Source organism: Rattus norvegicus, chromosome 2 (genome assembly GCF_036323735.1).
Source record: "Rattus norvegicus strain BN/NHsdMcwi chromosome 2, GRCr8, whole genome shotgun sequence".
NCBI lineage: Eukaryota > Metazoa > Chordata > Mammalia > Rodentia > Muridae > Rattus > Rattus norvegicus.
The window spans coordinates 237794969-237814184 of NC_086020.1; the positions used below are offsets into that span (position 1 = coordinate 237794969).

Below are 19216 nucleotides of genomic sequence, written 5' to 3' on the forward strand. Positions count from 1 at the left end.
AGAAGGGCAAATAAAGGCACAAAGAAGCTCGGTGGCTTTCTAGTTGCTAAGCAAGGCTTCTAAGGGGCTGACTGGTTCCATAGGCCATGCTCACTGGCAATGTGAATGGTGCTTTTGTCAAAGAACCAACTTTTCCCTACCTTATATTCTTCTTACATTCATCAAGGGCCAGTTGACCGTTTATGCAGACACTTATTTCTGGACTCCCTTTTCTCTTCCATTGGTTTGTACATCTGTCTTTCGTCAGTACTATACCATTTTAGTTACTGTAGCTTTGTAATATAGTTTGAAATAAGAAAGTGTGACTTCTCTAACTTCGATCTTTCCTAAGATCATTTGAACATTTAGCAATTTCATATGAGTTTCAAAGGTTTTTTGTTTGTTTGTTTGTTTGTTTTGTTTTGTTGTATTGTGCTGTGTTTTTCTGAATTGAATCTGTTGATCACTTTGAGTGGTCTGGAACATTCTAACACTCTGACCCATGAATACGAGATTTTCTTTTCTTCATTTCTTATCTGTGTCTTCTTTAATTCCTCTCAACAACGTCCTATTGTCTTCTGTGCACGAGCTTTCGAGTCCTTGGCCGAGTTTATTTCTTGGTTCTTTGCTCTGTTATGATGATGCTATGAGTGTAATTGCTTTCCTAATCTTTGCTGTGATTGTTCACTGTGAGTGTATGGAAATGAATGTGCTTTGTGTGCCTGACTTCTGCTTTGCATCCTCTGACAAATGTCTTCGTTTATTCATTCTGAGACTCATTGAATCTGTAGAGTTCTTTACACAAAAGATCATACCCCCTGTGGACAAAGGCAGTTTCACCTCCTCCTTTGCGACCTCTTATGCCTCCTGGCTTTCTCGGCCAGTCTTGTTGGGGGTGTGCTTTTGTGCGGCATTCTGGAAGCGTGGCTTTGAATTGGTCCTTTGGGAAACCGCGTGTGCTTTTAAAAAAGTATGCCAGTGTTTTTGAGAAGAAGGAAGGAACAATGGACAGATTGGGGAATGCGAGACAGAGAGAGAGAGAGAGAAAGAGAGAGAGAGAGAGAGAGAGAGAGAGAGAGAGAGAGAGAGCGCACCATTTCCAGAAGGAGGAGCCTGCCTCTGAGGCAGGTTCAGGAGATGTCTCTTCACTATCCTGCCCCCATTGCGTTGTGAGGGCTACGCAGTCCTAGCCGTCCCTTCTCTCACCTATTTCAAATACCAGTGCTTCCGTTTCGTGTATTGAATGGTGAACCTGCCGAACTGTGGGGAAGAAGTGACAAAACCCACAGTTACAGCTCACACTCAGAACTCTCCGGGGCAAGTAGCATCGACAGGGACCTGCAAATGCTGAGTTCTCCCGGCCGAGGAGTGAACTGTGAAGGTGGCCTTCCAGAGTCCAGAGTCTGACCTTGATGCTCTCTGGCCATATCTAATGTGAGTGTTTAAAAACCACATGTCCCACGACAGAGGACAGGCATGAGCCCTTCCAGGTCAAGCTGTGGGCTTCCTTGCCATTACGGTTCCTCACGCTTTGAGGTCGTTGTTTGTTGTGCTTCTAGTGAATTCTACATTATAGCTGCCACACGTGAGTTCCACTCTGTGCTGAGTTCCCAAGCGTCCCTACTTTCTGGTTCGGATGCTTCTGCTTACCCTGTCCCTCCCATCCTCCCGCCGGATCTACCTTGGGGTTTTCTCAGATGCGGACCTGGGAGGGGGGGACGTACCGACTCCCATCCACCACAAGCTTTTCTCCCCCTGGTCCCACTGGAGCATCTAAAAGGCCTTGGAAAGCCCGTGAGTGCTTCGTGGAAACTCCCACTGTGAGGTTAGAGGCGCAGCCATGTTTTCCAGAGCTCCGGGGCTCTCAGCTGCTAGATGTGTTCTGCTCCCTTCTACTTTTGCTCACAGACACCTGAGATTGTCTCTCCCTGGCAGTACATTACTAAAAGCCACAAGGAGCAGCTGCTCCCTCAAGCTCTGGTTCTTTCTAATCCATCATCTGGAGCCGCAAGCTCGGATGTCTCAAGTGTGGTGACCTGGACAAAACCGACGTTATCTTCCGGTCATGTTCAGAGCTATTTAGCACTGTTGAGAGTTCAAGCTTAGGGGCTCCTTTCTTCCTCCTTAAGCAGAACGCACTGGGACATTGCTTATCGAATCTGCTTAAAAAGGGGAGGAGCTCAATGGTAACATGCTCACCTAGCGTTTGCAAGGCACTGGGTTTAGGCCACAGCACCAGTAAAGAAATGAAAAGAGAAAAGAAAAGAAAAAGAAAGCATTTCAGTGTACTTTCAGAGACTCTATTATTTTGTGGCGCCACATTGCCATACGTATTTTTGAGTATTTCTTCTCAGCTTCTGTATTTGTTTCCTCTTCATGGACGCTGGTCCATGGTTGTATTCATCTTCAGTGCCTCGGGGCTTTGTTCTTGCTTCTGTGTTCAGTGCTGGGCCCAGGCGGGGAGGAAGAGAAAGGAGCACATGACAGCTTTGTGTTTCAGGGCTGATTGTGTGGATCACACTTCCTATATAGTCACGTAGTCACTCAGCCACGTAGTCACTCAGCTACACGGAGGCTGGGTGATCAAGGCAGGTAGGGTCCGGGCTACAAGGTTACAACTTTGCAAGAAACAAAACAAAACAAATACCTTGGGCTGGGGAGATGGCTGTGTTGGTAAAGAGATTGCCTTGCATTCCTGAAGACCTGAGTTTGATCCCAGAACCTTGTGCATCGCTGTGCACCTGATGAGTTGGGAGACGGAGACAGTTGGGCCCCTGGAGCTCACTGGTTCACCAGCCTCACCTACTTGGTCAAGGTCCGGGCTAATGAGAGCCCTTGTTTGAAACAACATGTGGAGAGATTCCTGATTCTCGATTCCACATTGTCTGCATGCACATGCAGATGAACAGGAACACACACACACACACACACACACACACACACACACACACACACACCAAAGATAAAGCACAATCTGATAGTTTTGCTGTGAAGGCTAAATTTAAACAATAATTCAAAGAGACAAGAATTCAGAGTAATCTATAGTTAGGGGCAGAGAAGTTAGAAACGGCCATTAGCTTAGCGTCACGTCGTGCAGAACAGTAGGCTTCTTAGGAACAGAGAATGGGGTCCTGCTAGACTTTTACTGCAGTCTAAGTGTCGGGTGGCACATTGTGTAGTGAGGTTAATAATGAGAATTTCAAATGAGACGCTGAGATCCATTCCTAGAGGAAGTCCAGAAAGTAAAATCCAGAGGGGGAACTAAGTTAGGATCCAAGAGGTTACGCCAGAGTCCTTGGCAAGGGACAAGTCCAGATTCATGGAATACTGTAGTAGTCGGGCCCCTTGAGACATGTCTGAAGTGTGTCTTATGCATGCTTATGCACCACATGTACCGTATGTCTCTGTACACCACGTGTGAAACCCACAGATGTCAGAAACAGGCATCAGATTCCAGGAACTGGAGTTAGAGATGGCCATGAGCCACCATGTGGGTGCTAAGAACTAAATCCAGATCCTCTGAAAGTGCAGCCAGTGCTCTTGACTGCAGAGCCATCTCTCCAGCCTGTACAATAGTCTTCTCTTGTGAGTTCAAAGGCAAAAGAAGAGAGGGCTGAAAACCGAGTCCAAGGCTATCTAGAGTTCAAGGCTGTTGGGAAAATAGAAGGCCGAATATGGGGGGGAGTGTGGAGAACACAGGAGAGTTCAGTCCAGGGTGAGCATGGGACTGCCGAGTAGACACCATCCGTTGTCAGCTTCTGCCCATGAAAGGGAGGCTGGAAACAGGACTTGGGAATTCTTCAGACCAAATGCATTACAAAATCTGCTCCCACCTCCCAACGAGACTCCGTGTTTGTGTTTCCAAGTGGGAGACAAAAGGACACCAGCTCTGCTTACAACAACCTTAGCCGTGGGGTTAGACATGAATGTTTAGTGGAGAACGTTGACAGCCTTAGGAGGGGGCCGTGTGTTTCTCAGCCCATCCGTCTTCTCTAAGTGTGTGGTACCCAGGCATTATCCACCACAGAGCCTCCATCTTGCCTCCTTCCAGCCAACCCATGGACAGTCGCAACGGAACTAAACAGTTGTTGCATGTCCACCACCTACACTGTGCTGAGCGTTAGTGGCACAAATGGTGTCTGTGTCCCAGTTCACTCCTGATCGGACGGTGAAGACAGACACATAGGTAGGACATGCTTACACGGCGGAGTTTCTAAAGAGCTTTTGACACCCCCAGTAAGAGAGTCTGAGTCTCGAAACTAAACAGAATCCTCACTTGGGGCTGCACAGGTGGTGCCATTGATAAAGCTGACTCACAAGCCTAGGGACACGAGTTTTGTCCCCAGACTCCACATAAAAACTGTGCAGAGTGGCATGACCTTGTCATCACAGCACTGGCCCAGCACCAGGGAGGCAGATACTTGAGGCTCACTGGCCACCACCCCAGCTTAATTGTTAATCAGAGATCTTTCCTTAAAGAATGTGGATGCTGTGTCCGAGTATGACACCCGGGGTTGTCTGTTAGCCTCCGCCTGCATGCACGTACGCACAGGAACGTGGTCCTAACAAACTAGCAACTGGCTGGGAACTGACTCACGGGGAGTTCACAAGAAGTGATAGGGCATTCTGAGCCAATAAGGAAGAGCTCGCATTCAGCAAGGCCATCCCACGAGAGGGCTGCCCAGTAGGAAGTGAGCCAGCACATTGGCAGTAACCTGGAAGACGGTGGCCGGAAGTCAACATGGCTCCTTCCCTCCTCTCTCTTACTGTGCAGCTGGTACCTTATTGACAGGAAAGCATGAGTTATGACTAAGAGACAAGCAGGACGTGGAGCAGAAGCTTCCCAGGCAGAGATGGAGTCTCCTTCCTGGTGCAGGCAGCCCTTCTATCTGCGTGCCCCTCTGGAGGACTTGTTTGGTATTAAAGCTGTCCTCCCTGGGATCTCTGAAGCCTCAGTCAGAGCTGTCTCCTGCTGCAGCTGCGTTGGCTTGAAATGTTCCTCTCTATGCGGAGACTGAGGTTACACTCACGTACTTACCTGGATGCCACCAGTGATGTGACACTGGGCCATGTGGAACAACCCTGCAGAGCAAGGGACTCCTGAACGTCCTCTGGGGACTGGAGACACACGAGGGGTATGGTACACAGCTAGATGACAATAAAATGGTTTGGACCACAAATTTGCCTGTTGCAGACTTTTCACTGTGAGGAAATATAATTTCCCTCTCACGGGAAGTCATTGAGGAAATATAATTTCCCTCTCATTGGCGTTAAGGCTGCTACGTGAAAGTTTTTAAAATATCTTATACAGGCAAAAAAAATTTTGGTTAAGAAATGTATTTCCTTCTGTATGACTGTCTACACTTTAAACTTTCACATTCTCAACTCCATTGAATAGTGAAGCCACCAGAATGTGATTATATAGTGATCTAAAGATTAGCATAGGAGTTACGTATAAGTAATACTAATTTGAAACATTCGACTAGCGTAACATGAGGGTCAAAGGTCAAAACTACGGGCTTCATGAGTTAGATCCAGCTTACGATTTTATAACAAAGTAAACACGGCTAAAGATTTACATTACATTTAGATAAACAATGTCAGGGAATTTGTTGATCGTATAAAATCCGTGTGTTTTTCTCTCTTTACTGTGTTTCTGCTGCTTCCTGTTTAACCCAGGGGCTTGGGACAGCCCTCGGCCATTGGGAACATCTGGAGAACAATGCCTTTGATTACAGCTGTTTATTAAACAAGTCCAAGGGCAGAAGCTGTGGTGTCTACCAAATGCTGTAAGTCTACCACCCACTCCCTAGGGAGAGACGGTGGCAGGTAAACTCCCTGACACATCTCACGCTACCCTCCCCGCCTAGAGGAGTCTGCAGGCTGTGCTGACATCGTAACCTGTTCATTCTGCTGAGCCTGGCCTGCAGTTTGCCCTGAATGCTACCGTCTTTCAGTTAATGATGACTTGGGAATGTCAAGTTCTGAGAGGGGGTGGGGGAGAGGCAGAGAGACAGAGAGGGAGAGAGAGAGAGAGAGAGAGAGAGAGAGAGAGAGAGAGACAGAGACAGAGACAGAGACAGAGAGACAGACAGAGAGACAGACAGAGAGAGACAGAAAGGGAGGGAGGGAGAACACACACACACACACACACACACACACACACACACACACACACTGAAGTCAGAGGACGACCTCCAGTGGCATCCTTAGCATGTTCTCTACATCTTCGGGAGGACAGAGCCTCTCACTAACCTGGAGATAACCAATCAGTCCAGGACTGGCCAGTGACTCACAGGGATTTCCTGTCTCCTCCTCCCCAGCTCTGGGACTGCAAGCATATACCACCACACTGGGCAACATGTGAGTTTTATTAAATACGTGAGTTCTGTGAATCAAATCCTACGTTTCCAAGCACTTGACTGAGTCATTCCCCTTAGCTCCAGTTTCTCATTTTAGTAGGGATTTTCCCAGTCACGCCAGGTGGGCATTTGCTGGTCCTCTGTCTGGCCACTCCCCTAAGACCCAAAGGACTGTGCAGAAAACAGAGTGGTAAGGGACCACTGCTGGTAAGGGACACGGTCTGCAGCAGAATAACTTCAGGTGTCCCAGTTGAAGATTCAGTCTTTTAACAGAGATGAGGGCTCAGGTGACTGGAGAGAAATGATGGGGTGTCTATAAGGAAATGGGAACATAGATCTGTGGCAGCCCCCCCGTTTAGCAAGTTCCCCTACAGTAAACACACCGGCCTTATGGAAGATTATCAGGGTATCTCCTATTCTATCACCGCCACGATAGGTTTACTTGTAAGCGCTAACAAATCACTGTTTCCTTGTTTGTTTTACCGTGGCCGGGGTAAAACAGGTGCGTTCAGTTTATTAGGAAGTTACGTAAGTAAATTGGATAACCTCTTCCTTGTTTCTCATTTTTTTAAAAAAAAAATTCAGGAATAATGCATTTTGGATTTGCAGACATATTGAGCACACAGTAGGCTTCCTAACTCATATTCCCGTACAGGGCACGCAATAGCTGCCATTGTTAAATCCTAGAATCATGAGGCATATTTGCCACTGTTATTGAACTGACATGGATCCATTATTGCTATTAAAGTGTTTATTTCATTCAGGTCTCCTTAGCCTTTGGGATATGCGTTCAGTTCAGTTGTTAAACCTCTGAGCTGTGACAGTGGTGCGGAGTATCTCCTTTTGAAGGCTTTTATGGTTCTGAAGGGTATTTCTTCGCTTGAGATTTTTTTTCTGCCTTCTCTCCTTTCTTCTTTTTCTTTTTTACGTGATTATTGGAGTGACAAGAAGGTCACGAAGTAAATGGTTATTTCTCACACGAGGTTTCAAGAGTTTGACAATCAACAGAGCTTCTGACTGCTGACATTGAATTTGGTCACCTGACTGAAATGTTTGCCCCATTTCTCAACCGAAGGGTCACTGCCTTCTCTGTGTCCCTAGTTGGACAGGGTGTCTTTTAAAGGGAGTCATTAGGTAGCGTTTTTAAGGACTGGATGCTAAGCTTCCCTTCTTAATGGTGTACTTGTGATTTATTAGGGATTTGTCCCCTGGAGACATCTTTCTCCTCACCCCAACTACTTATCCAGACCCCAGCCCTGGGTATGGATGGTTTACTTCTGGTCGTAGCTCCACCTTTGTGTTGTGACTTGGATGGGCCCAGCTTGGACGATTGGCTCTCTTTCTCTTTTGAAGTTATGTTCAAAGAGGAACCCTCATTTCTGAGGCCTGCAGTCAAGATCCTCTGTGGCGGGGTTCCTCTTCAGCCCACCCAGACTGGTCTGCTCGTGTGAGGCCACTTTCAAGGGCAGCAGACACCATCCTCACACCTCGATGCTGGCTGGGTTTGGTGCCCAGTCAAGCCAGGGAAATGAAAGACTTGTGAGACTCAAATTAGAGGTCACACATGTGGGGGAAGAGAGGAGAAAGGACCGGCTTGGTTAGAAGGTCAGAGCCACAAGGCGTGGGCGTCTGAGGGGTCTCTTCACTTTAGTCTGTGTTTAACAAACATTTACGGAGACCGTGCATGTGTTGGGCAGTCTTCCAGGGTCCAGGGGTGTGTCAAGATAACATGGAATGCTTGCCTTCCTAAATGTACCTTCCCTCTGGAGAGAGCAACCGGGGTCCCCAGCTAGGTTGTCAGATGGTGAGAAATGGTGCAGCTCGGAGGGCAGGGCAAATGGTCTGCGTGCCACATCCGGCTGCTTCCACTCAGAGAGCTACGAGGGAAGGGTGTCTGATGAAGTGATGATTGCACAGGAATGAGGTATCAAAATGAACCCTGTGGGCGTGGGGGAAAGAGATGGCTGCCGAGATGGAGCAGCAAGTGCAGAGGCCGAGAAGTTAATGGCTAACGTGAACCCCGGGGATTACAGGCGCATTTAAGTCATTCTCGCTGTCCCACTTTGCCATTACCATGAATTATTGAATTCACTGAACGAGCATGATAACCTGTGCAGGCATTCCTAAGGTAGCAGCTAAGGTGAAGTTCAACTCCCACCTAGACGAAGTTTCTGAGGAGGAGAGGGTGGTTCTATGTTTGTGGGCCATGGAGAGAAGACACAGACAGCATCAACTCACTCCACCTTCCTTCTGGAAGAGGGGCGTGTTCCCGGAAAGCCAAGCAACAGCTTGTCTCTTAAGATGTAGCTAGAAATAAAAGCGACTCGAGTGGTGGTTTTCTGACGGCTTCATTTCCATAATTGTTTCCACATTCTAAGATGCCTGGTTATCTTTTTTTTTTCCTTTCTTCTTCCTCTTCAGAGAAGCAAGTTGGGGAGAATCTAAATGAGAGCTTTGCTAGAAAGTCTTCATTTGGATTCCACACATAGACTTTCCAAACCACCGTCTTGTGAAGTCTTACATTACCGGAGTTTGAAGTTGTGATCATTGTTCCAAAGTTCAGTGTCCCCTGTGGCTCTGGGTCAGAACTTCTAAATCCTCTGGCCCTTTGGGATAAAAACGAACAGCGGCTGAGATGTCGCAGAAATAAGACTTAGCGTCGTGGATGTGACCATATTGCGTCCCACGTGCTGTGAAAATCGAACACATAGTTCTAAAGATGTCTTTTTCTCTCTGTGTCAAGGCTATTTCAAAAGAGGAGGGGACCAGAGGCTGTTTGGAATGTCCGTCTGTGTTTTACACTGTGGGGCGGTCTTTGTTTTTTGTTTTTTTGTTTTTTAATTAACTTGAGTATTTCTTATTTACATTTCGAATGTTATTCCCTTTCCATGTTTCCGGGCTAACATCCCCCTAACCCCCCCCTCCCCTACTTTATGGCTGTTCCCCTCCCCATCCTCCCCCCATTACCGCCCTCCCCCCAACAATCACGTTCACTGGGGGTTCAGTCTTGGCAGGACCCAGGGCTTCCCCTTCCACTGGTGCTCTTACTAGGATATTCATTGCTACCTATGGGGTCAGAGTCCAGGGTCAGTCCATGTATAGTCTTTAGGTAGTGGCTTAGTCCCTGGAAGCTCTGGTTGCTTGGCATTGTTGTTCGTATGGGGTCTCGAGCCCCTTCAAGCTCTTCCAGTCCTTTCTCTGACTCCTTCAACAGGGGGTCCTGTTCTCAGTTCAGTGGTTTGCTGCTGGCATTCGCCTCTGTATTTGCTGTATTCTGGCTGTGTCTCTCAGGATACATCTACATCTGGTTCCTGTCGGCCTGCACTTCTTTGCTTCATCCATCTTGTCTAATTGGGTGGCTATATATGTATGGGTCACATGTGGGGCAGGCTCTGAATGGGTGTTCCTTCTGCTTCTGTTTTAATCTTTGCCTCCCTATTCCCTGCCAAGGGTATTCTTGTTCCCCTTTTAAAGAAGGAGTAAAGCATCGCATTTTGATCATCCGTCTTGAGTTTCATATGTTCTGTGCATCTAGGGTAATTCAAGCATTTGGGCTAATAACCACTTATCAATGAGTGCATACCATGTGTGTTTTTCTGTGATTGGGTTACCTCACTCAGGATGATATTTTGTCGGGCGGTCTTTGAATGTGACTTCATCACTCATCTCTTTTTCAGCAATGTGTCTGCACTGTACAGCTTAAGTGGGATCCGAGGTGCTGCCTGGTGTTGCTTTTGGCTGGGAAGAGGAAACACGGTGTAGTGGGGGCTCCTGGGAGAGCTGCCAAAGTAGCGACATCTGCTTTCCAGCCGTGTGACCTCCAGCAGGTGCTTGTGTTTCCTCTTCCGAAAAATGGCTGCACATCATGTTGGGAAGAAGAGTGTAGCGATCCGTGTAAACTGCTTAGTCTAGCACTCGGCCCAGGGTGCACACTTAATATTAGTAATTAGATTGAACCAGAGTACAGGTATTAACTCACTGAGAACATGCAGTTAATAAGTGACGGAGCCCCCTGGTTGGGCTCAGTGGCTGCTGTGTAAGGTAGGAAAGACACCTACCTCAGACTTTTCAATTTAGGGGAGGGGACACAGCAGATCACCCACTCAGTGGTCCAATCCACCTCTATCAGGCTGAGCATAATAGACAGATCCCTAATCAGTCAGAGCAGAGTGGGCCGGGGTGGGAGTTGGACACCAACGATCCCATTATGGAAGAAAGTCCTGGGCATTGAATGGGCTACAGGCTGTCTGTGCAGATGAATCATGGCCTTCACATTCCCAAGTGACGGCAAGCTGAGTTATTAAGAGGTATCTTGCAGAGAGCACTTTAGGCTTGAGCGAAATGACTTTTTCACTTGTTTGATGTCACAGAATCGTGTTGTAAGGTCTGAGAGAGGTCAAGAAATGCTAAGTTGGCCATTACTTACAAACTGACGAGGAGTTTTGGTGATTTTCATCTTAGGAAGTGTGATAATGTGTGGTTAATCGGCACCGGGAACCACCAGGAGCCTTGGAAGCCAGTGCAGGAGATGGGGTGATGGTGACAGGAAGCCTTCACGATGAAGGTTGTGTCCAGATGCAGTCAGTTGTCTGCACAGAAAGTCTTACGGTGACTTGAAGTTTTTAGACAAAACCCTGTTCTCAGTGAAAAGCCCAACCGAGCAGGGTTGGCGAGTGTTGGCTGAGACACAGGTCTCTCAGACTTTCCCTTTGAACACTAAGCTTATTTTCAGAGCAACTGATGTACAACTGAAAGAAGAATGAACACAAAATTTGTGAACTCCTGTTTAAAAGTCATTAAACACCGCTGAGTAGTGGTGGTGCACGCTTTAATCCCAGCACCCAGGAGGGAAAGGCAGGCGGGGTCTCTGAGTTAGAGGTCAGCCTGGTCTACACAATGAGTTCCACGACAGCCAGAACTACACAAAGAAATCCGGTATCATAAACGGATGGATGGATAGATGGGTGGATGGATGGATGGATGGAAGGAGATAGATGACAGATAGGTAGATGGGTAGGTAGATAGATAGATAGATAGATAGATAGATAGATAGATAGATAGATAGATGAAATTAAAAATGAAGTTTTAAAAGCTGACCCGTATTTCTGCCTTTTAAATTAGCTGTTTAAATTTTAGAGTTATGTGTTTCTGTTTGTACGCATGTTATTGTTGATAATTAAAATAACCAAGAGCTTTTTTTCTTGTCCTAACACAACTTTGTGGCAGGGCCTGCACTTACTGCTTGATAGTTCATGCTGTTTTTGTTGTTGTCGTTGTTTGTTTTTGTTTTGTTTGTCTGTTTTGTTTCTGCTTTAAACTATTCCCAGTGTGAACTTTGACCCCTCATTCCGTCTCTCTCAGCTAGAGATTGTGGAGGGGGAAGGGAACTACTTGGTATGAGTACTATAAATCATAGTTTTCCTGCGATAGCTCAATTTTTTTCAAGACAAAAGGATCTTTTTATTCTCATAACAATTTTTGGAATCTACAGCTTACTGTTTAAGGAAGAAAAGTCGAATCTGAAGATTTTTGAAGTACCATTCCTCGAGGAGTCCCACAATAGATTTGACCAAATGTAACAACTGAAACTAAAAATCTGACATCTGTTTGAAGAAAGGAGAAAAAAATAGATTTTTACAAGATCTGAACTCTTACATTCTATATAATATCCCTAACAAATCACTCAAGAGTGACATCACACTTAAGTTAAAAAATTGCTTTCCTTAGCTGCCTAGCGCACATAGCAAAACACAATATGTAAATCATTTTTAATTATGAAAGGAAAGAGTATCATTGTGTCATTAAGACTCCTCACGCAGCATTTTGGTCAGTTCCTGTGACTATAACTCAAGTAACTTGGACTAGGTATGTAGAACAAGAGTTCATTTCTCACAGTTTTGGAGTCGGGACGTCCAAGATCAGATTTCCTGTCTTGGAAGGGCCAGGTCTCTGCTCTAAGACTGGAGCCTGGCTGTCGAGCCCTCACATGGTAGAATGATGAGTGAGAATCCAAGGCGGTCTTTTATGGTGGTGTAGGCTCAGTGCTGAGGACAGAGAGATGGACCCTCCACAGTGGGGTTCCAGATTTGGAGTGATACAAGCAGACCACTCACAGCATGGCTCCCTCGGTGGTCCTGAATCGCTGTATAATTTTAGCACTGCTGAAAGCTGAATTTTCTCCTTAGGTATTCAGTTGAATTTCTAATTGATATTTTCTATTAAACCCTCCTGTGGTGCTGGTAAACCTAGGAATCCAGTCACGTCCAGGCAGTTGACAAGATCCATCAGAACCCTTAAGATGCATTGGTCTCCTCTATCTCATTCTGAAAACCATGAATTATCCCTAGAGTCGGTCATATCTATATAAAGATTAATTGCTTATAAAGGTCTAACACTGGAAAATAGCCTCGTGTCCAAATCTAGGGATTGGTTAAGTAGAACATATAGCATGAGGTTAAAAAGCTGTGAAAAGTATAAAGTTTGTTCAATTATATCAAGTGGGTTTTTTATCTCACAAATGACATTTAATTCAGAGTAAGCTATCACTATACAATTAAAGCATAAATTGGGAAGCAGACTATTCAAGAACAGCAGCTTTAGTACTTAAAATTGTTGTCTAGGGTGGCAATTTGTACTCCGGTGTGGTATCAGATTTCTGAATCGACAGGAAGTTTCAGAACTTGGAGTTCCTCCTCCAATTTCCCGGTTACACACACTTCATTCCCAAAGGTAGACAGCTTAGCACTCAGGTCTGCCGAGCCTACGGTTCTTCAGTGGATACATTCCAACCTTGAATGGTTTTTGTTCGTTTTTTCGTTTTTATTTTGCTTTGTTTCTTTCGTTTTTATTTTGCTTTGTTTCTTTCGTTTTTATTTTGCTTTGTTTTTATGAGGGATCCCTTCCAGTCAGAGGCTAGACTCTTGGGCCTTCAACTCCAATGGTTTTTGACAGGACCCTTCGTGGTCTTGACCACACATAGCCCAGCTCTGCTCTGAAAGCACAGAAAAACTGACGTCCTCAGAACCCTGCCTTGTCTAGGATCTCCCATCTTTGGGGTCCAAGAAATCTTAGGCTTAGCAGGCCTGGTACCTGCAAGGCTGACATCACAGTGTGGGGACCCCCTTCACACAAGTCTCAAGGACTTGCCTTCGCCTAGCAAGCGCACTGGGTTGTCTCTGTGCACAGACCTTAAATGTCAGCAGCGTCTGTAAAGGTCCCATCCCCTTCCACCTGTGGGTTAGAGAGTGTTTTGGCAAAGGAACAAGGCTGAAGGGATTAGACCGGAAAAATCCAGCATAAAAATTCATATTGGTGCCATTTAGAAGAGGAGGCCATGGGGGAGAAGTGAAGGAGAAGGTAAGGGGAGGGAGGGGGAACTGAGACCAGAGTCTCCCTTCCTACACCATATTATATGCTTAGTAAGTGACTGCAGCTGTAGCCTGGCACTGAATGCTGGTGGAGAGTGATCAAGATTGGAAGCGGAGGGGTGGAAATCAATTCTTGGAGAAAGCATTTGGCCACGGAAGAGAAATTCAACACCATTCTCTTGGCAAGGATATGCCTGGCATACCAGGCTGCTCTTAATTACAGAACAGAGCTCATAAATAAGAAATTTGGCCTGGACGCTACCAGCAGGAAACGTTCATTAATGATTCCTGCTACCCTGTTATTGTCACTCGGGCAGAGGGGGAATCGGAGGACAGCACACTTGACACACTGGTGCCTCCTGGATCGTCCGTCCATTCATTCACTGGCCAGCTATTCAATTACCTGTCACGAGGCTGGGCAGAGCCTCTAGATCCTGGTGTGGGTAAAAGAGACACACGGGCTCCCTCCTGAAACTTCCAGCCAAGCACTGAGCAAAGGGCATCGGCAATGAGACCCCGGGAGACTGAAAGGGGTCACGTGGGGGAGGGGCGTCACATGGCAGCAGGCAGTGGCTTAGCAAGTGAGTTCACCTAGAGTGACGTCGGTCTTCCTCTGTTCTGTCCTAGGACACGCGGCTCTTGTCCACCATGAATGAGTGTCACTATGACAAGCGGATGGACTTTTTCTACAACAGGAGCAACACAGACACGGCGGACGAGTGGACGGGGACGAAGCTCGTGATCGTCCTGTGCGTTGGGACATTCTTCTGCCTCTTTATATTTTTTTCTAACTCCCTGGTCATCGCAGCAGTGATCACGAATAGGAAGTTCCACTTTCCCTTCTACTACCTGCTGGCTAACTTGGCGGCTGCGGATTTCTTTGCCGGAATCGCTTATGTGTTCCTGATGTTTAACACCGGCCCGGTGTCGAAAACCTTGACTGTCAACCGCTGGCTTCTCCGCCAGGGGCTCCTAGACACAAGCCTGACGGCCTCCCTGGCCAATCTGCTGGTAATTGCTGTGGAAAGACACATGTCAATCATGAGGATGAGAATCCACAGCAACTTGACCAAAAAACGGGTGACGCTGCTCATCCTGCTGGTGTGGGCCATAGCCATTTTCATGGGGGCGGTCCCCACGCTGGGCTGGAATTGCCTCTGCAACATCTCAGCCTGCTCCTCTCTGGCCCCGATTTACAGCAGGAGTTACCTCATCTTCTGGACGGTGTCAAACCTCCTGGCCTTCTTCATCATGGTGGTGGTGTACGTGCGCATCTACATGTATGTCAAGAGGAAAACCAACGTCCTCTCTCCGCACACGAGTGGCTCCATCAGCCGCCGGAGGGCCCCCATGAAGCTAATGAAGACGGTGATGACTGTCTTAGGTAAGCAGAGCCAAGCCGGCCGGTATTCCCATGCGTGCAGCAGATCACGTGGCAGACAACCCATGCCCACTGTGTGCCAGCCACTCACTGTGCCGTCAAACTTGGAGGTTAGCAGGAACCCAGGAAGACTGTTCAAAACAAGGGCCTGTTTAATAAGTATTTACGTAGTGCCCACTAGGTGCCCAGCATTTCTCTGAGTCATTTTTATGAGTATTAATGTATTTAGTTCTCATGGCAGCTCTGGGAGACTGGTGTTTTAATTATCTTGCCCCAGCCAGATAAAGAAACCAGACGGAGGGTTTAAGTGATATGCCATAAGTCATTTCCCTGTTGGTGGTTTGCCAAGGCCTCAAGAATGTTACATATTTGATGTCACTGACTATAATAAGCAGTTTTGATTTGTTTGGACTGTGTGTGTGTGTGTGTGTGTGTGTGTGTGTGTGTGTGTGTGTGTGTGTGTGTGTGTGTGTCTGTTTATCAGAGGTTAACTTCAGGTATTATTCCTCAAACACTGTTTTGTTTTGTGTGACAGTCTCTCAGTGTCCTGGTACTCACTAAAGAGGCTAAGCTTCTGACTAAGAAGCCTTAGGAATCCACCTCCTTCTGTCTCGTGAGGACTAGGATTACAAGCGAATACCACCACGCCCTGCTTTTAAATATATACTCTTTGGGCCAGACTCAGGTCCACAGGCTTGCAAGACAAGCTTTGCCAACAAAACAAACTCCCAAGCCCTACTCTGTTTGCTTGTTTGCTGGTATCTTTCCTGACCAGCCCTCTCCTTTGAGCACCTCACTCTCCCTGTCCCATGTTATGGAAGAGTTTAAAATAAAGGACTCATGTGGTTTCAACAGGTGTGGTGGTGGGTGAGGAAAAAAACTAGAATAAACCATGGCAATGCCAAGAAGAATAGAAGAAGTCATTGGGATTCCAGTGTAAGGGGCTGGGGCATTGGTTAGTGACAAGAGGACAGTTGAATGCTGAGTGGGGAAGTTTCCCTGGTGGTGAGTCAGAGGGATTTGGTGGAAGACAGGAAGTTAGGGAAAGGGAAACGAAACTGAAGAGGTAGGTGGTCATGTTTTAAGATTTCTAGCTTCTAATTTCTTTAATGGCAGATTTGGGGTTTGACTCCAGATCTTTTGAAAGTTTTCTATAGAGTGGTCTGAGGTACACTGCTTCATCTTTTGAGGGTGGTAACTGTCCTCATCTGATGTTGAATGGATGGTCTCTCTAAGTTCTTTCCAAGATGTAAGTAGCCAAAGAAAAGGGAAAGGAAGAGGTGTGTTTGTGTGGGTGTGTGTGTGTGTGATGTGTGTTGTGTGTATTTGTATATGTGTGTGTGGTGTGTGTAGTATGTGGTGTATATGTGTATGAGTGTATGTGTGTGTGGTGTGGTTTGTGGTGTATATGTGTATGAGTGTATGTGTGTGTGGTGTGGTTTGTGGTGTATATGTGTATGACTGTGTGTGTGTGGTATGGTATGTGGTGTATATGTGTATGAGTGTGTGTGTGTGTGTGTTTGTGTGTGTGTGTGTGTGGTGTGGTGTATATGTGTATGAGTGTGTGTGTGTGTGTGGTGTGGTATGTGGTGTATATGTGTATGAGTGTGTGTGTGTTTGTGTGTGTGTGGTGTGTGGTGTGGTATGTGGTGTATATGTGTATGAGTGTGTGTGGGTTTGTGTGTGTGTGTGTGTGTGTGTATTTCAGAGAGAAATGTAGAAACAATGAAAGGCTGAATGAATGAGACTCCTAGAGGGCAGTAGCCAACACAGAGTCATGGATTAACTGTGCCTAAATGTAGAGCCTTCTCCATGAGAGCATCTCACGGCTTCCCAGAGAGAAAGCTCCCACATGCTCAGCTCTTGTAGGAATTCCGTTGACTAGCACAAATGTCTCCCAAATAATGGATATTAGGAAAACCATCAGTTCTGTGGTCTACATTCATAGTCACTGCTTCTCAGAATGTAGAAATGGGCTGTTTAAAACTGGTTCTGTGACTTAGGTACTTAAATAAAAAAATGATAAACCTTCTTAAGCAAGGGGTACTCACTGAGGATTAAGTCCCAAAGTTTCTTAGAAATGTTTTTGACGTATTAGAAAGTCAGTCCATAAATATCCATAAACAGTTCTAGGAGGTAAGAGATTGCATGAATTTATGAGTTTTGTATCACTCCCAGAGAGGAAAGTAAGGAGGAGGAACAACTTAGAAAGTCTGCAGTGTATCTGGAAAAGGAAAGGAAGAATTATGTGTGTGAGAAGAGGTCATAAGTATGAGAAACAGCAGGATTAAAGGCGACATTAGAGGGCTGGACAGACGCTCAGCTGTTAAGAGCACTTGTTCTTGCAGAGGACCAAGGTTTGATTCCTGCTACCCACGTGGTGTCTCAGGACCATCCTTGACTCCAGTTCCAGGGGACCAGATACCTTCTTCTGAGCGCTACACTCACCAGACACAAACATAGTGCACATGAATGCATGCAGGCCAACACTCACTGCACATACAATTAAATGAATAAATCTAAAAGGTAATTTGTAACAAGGTGATGGTAGAAATTCCCAAAGCAGCACAGCAGGAAGGGCCTGGGACTGCAGATGCTTGCTCTACCACTGGATAAAGGGTCCAACAGTGAAAGGGAAGGGAAGCCAGGGAAGTTGGACAGGAAAGTATACAGGGCAGGTCTTGGACAAGAAAGTTTACAGGGCAGGACGAGGTCTTGAGGGTGGTGATGGTGGTGCTGTGAATATTGAATCATCGTGATTGGAAAGTCAGGTCAGCATCCTGCTATAGTTCAGCAACCCTGATGCAGTGATGTCTGTGCATCCCTGCCCTGGAGGAACTTGCTTACTGGTACCCAGTAAGAGACAATGTATGATCCCTCCTTCCAAAGAGCACGGAGCCCCTGCTTAAGGTGTGGTTTTTAAACCCTACTTGTCTACAACCTCACCAGCTGCAGTGACCAACACACACGCTGAACAGTGTTTATTGTCAAACAGCGTACCACGTGACCTGTGGACACAGGGATCAGAAACCCGCTGGAATTTCTTCTGTGTTGCAATGTCTTACAAAATAAAACAAAAGGCGAAGGGCTTTGTGAACCTATGCTTTTAAAGTCTTCCGGGAGACTTCCTGTACCGTAGGGTGATTCAGTGTGTGGGCTGTGATCCGTTAACGTACTCCACGATGCATAGCATATACCAAACCCTATACATGCTGTGATAAAGCTTAATGTATAAATTGGATTAACAACAGCAACTGCTTGGAGTTCATCAATTTCAGTGTACGGATATCTCTCTGTCTCTGTCTCCCTGTCTGTGTGTCTGTCTCTTATTTAAAGTAGTGCTTTATGGTTTCTCTTTGTCATATCCGGTTGCCAGCCTAAGTACCCTTACACTTTGGAGTCAGTACCAAGTGATGTAAGGATTCCTCAACTGGATCCGCGGTGACAGCCTGGCCATGAGTTTGACCTTCAAGAGTCATGGTCACTAAAGGAAGAGCTTTGTATTCAGTGAGGATGCGCTGGGTAACTGTCCCGGGTGAGATGGAGGTGAAGTGTCACACTAAGAAGAACAGGGTAAATATAAAGTTATGAATGCTTTACTTCTGGAATTTTCTATTTCACATTTCCAGACCACAACTAGTTATCAGCCATTGAAGCTGGACAAAGGGGAGGTGGTGTGGCAAGGCTGTAATCAGCACATTAAAAAAACCCACTATCTAATAAAAAGAAACGCCAGTATGCACTGTACTTGATAGGTTTGAACATCATGTGCTAATCTTTATTTTTGTGTTTGTATGTGCTGGAGTCTGATCAACAACATATCAACTTCTTGGTTTATGAGCAGGAATATTTGAAAAGTCAAGTCTTAAGGTCAAAGAGATTGCTTTTCTCTCTTTGCCTCTTCTCTTGTGTTTCTGCCAAAAAGCACACACGTTTGTGTGTGTACAAATGTATGTGTATGTATACAAACATGTATGTGTGTATATGTACATATATGTGTATACAAACACACACATATACATACCCACACACATATATATATATACACGTACATATACACATATACATATATACACACATATATAATTGCTAAGGGCTGTTGCAACAGCCTATGATAATTATAAGAA

General features: G+C 46.0%; 1 protein-coding gene across 4 annotated transcripts in view; it reads left to right on the forward strand.

Moving 5' to 3' along the window:
* Lpar3 (lysophosphatidic acid receptor 3) overlaps window positions 1-19216 on the forward strand; it is a 68829-nt gene that overhangs the window by 9598 nt on the left and 40015 nt on the right. For 2 of the 4 annotated variants that reach the window (XM_006233470.5, XM_006233469.5), the window contains exon 2: window positions 14336-15092. In XM_006233470.5, coding sequence (XP_006233532.1) covers window positions 14357-15092 — 736 coding nt within the window. In that variant the 5' untranslated portion in view covers window positions 14336-14356. Of the gene's footprint in view, window positions 1-5224; window positions 5769-14335; window positions 15093-19216 lie in introns of those variants that run through there. The other 2 variants (XM_039103115.1, NM_023969.2) reach the window with 2 other exon arrangements.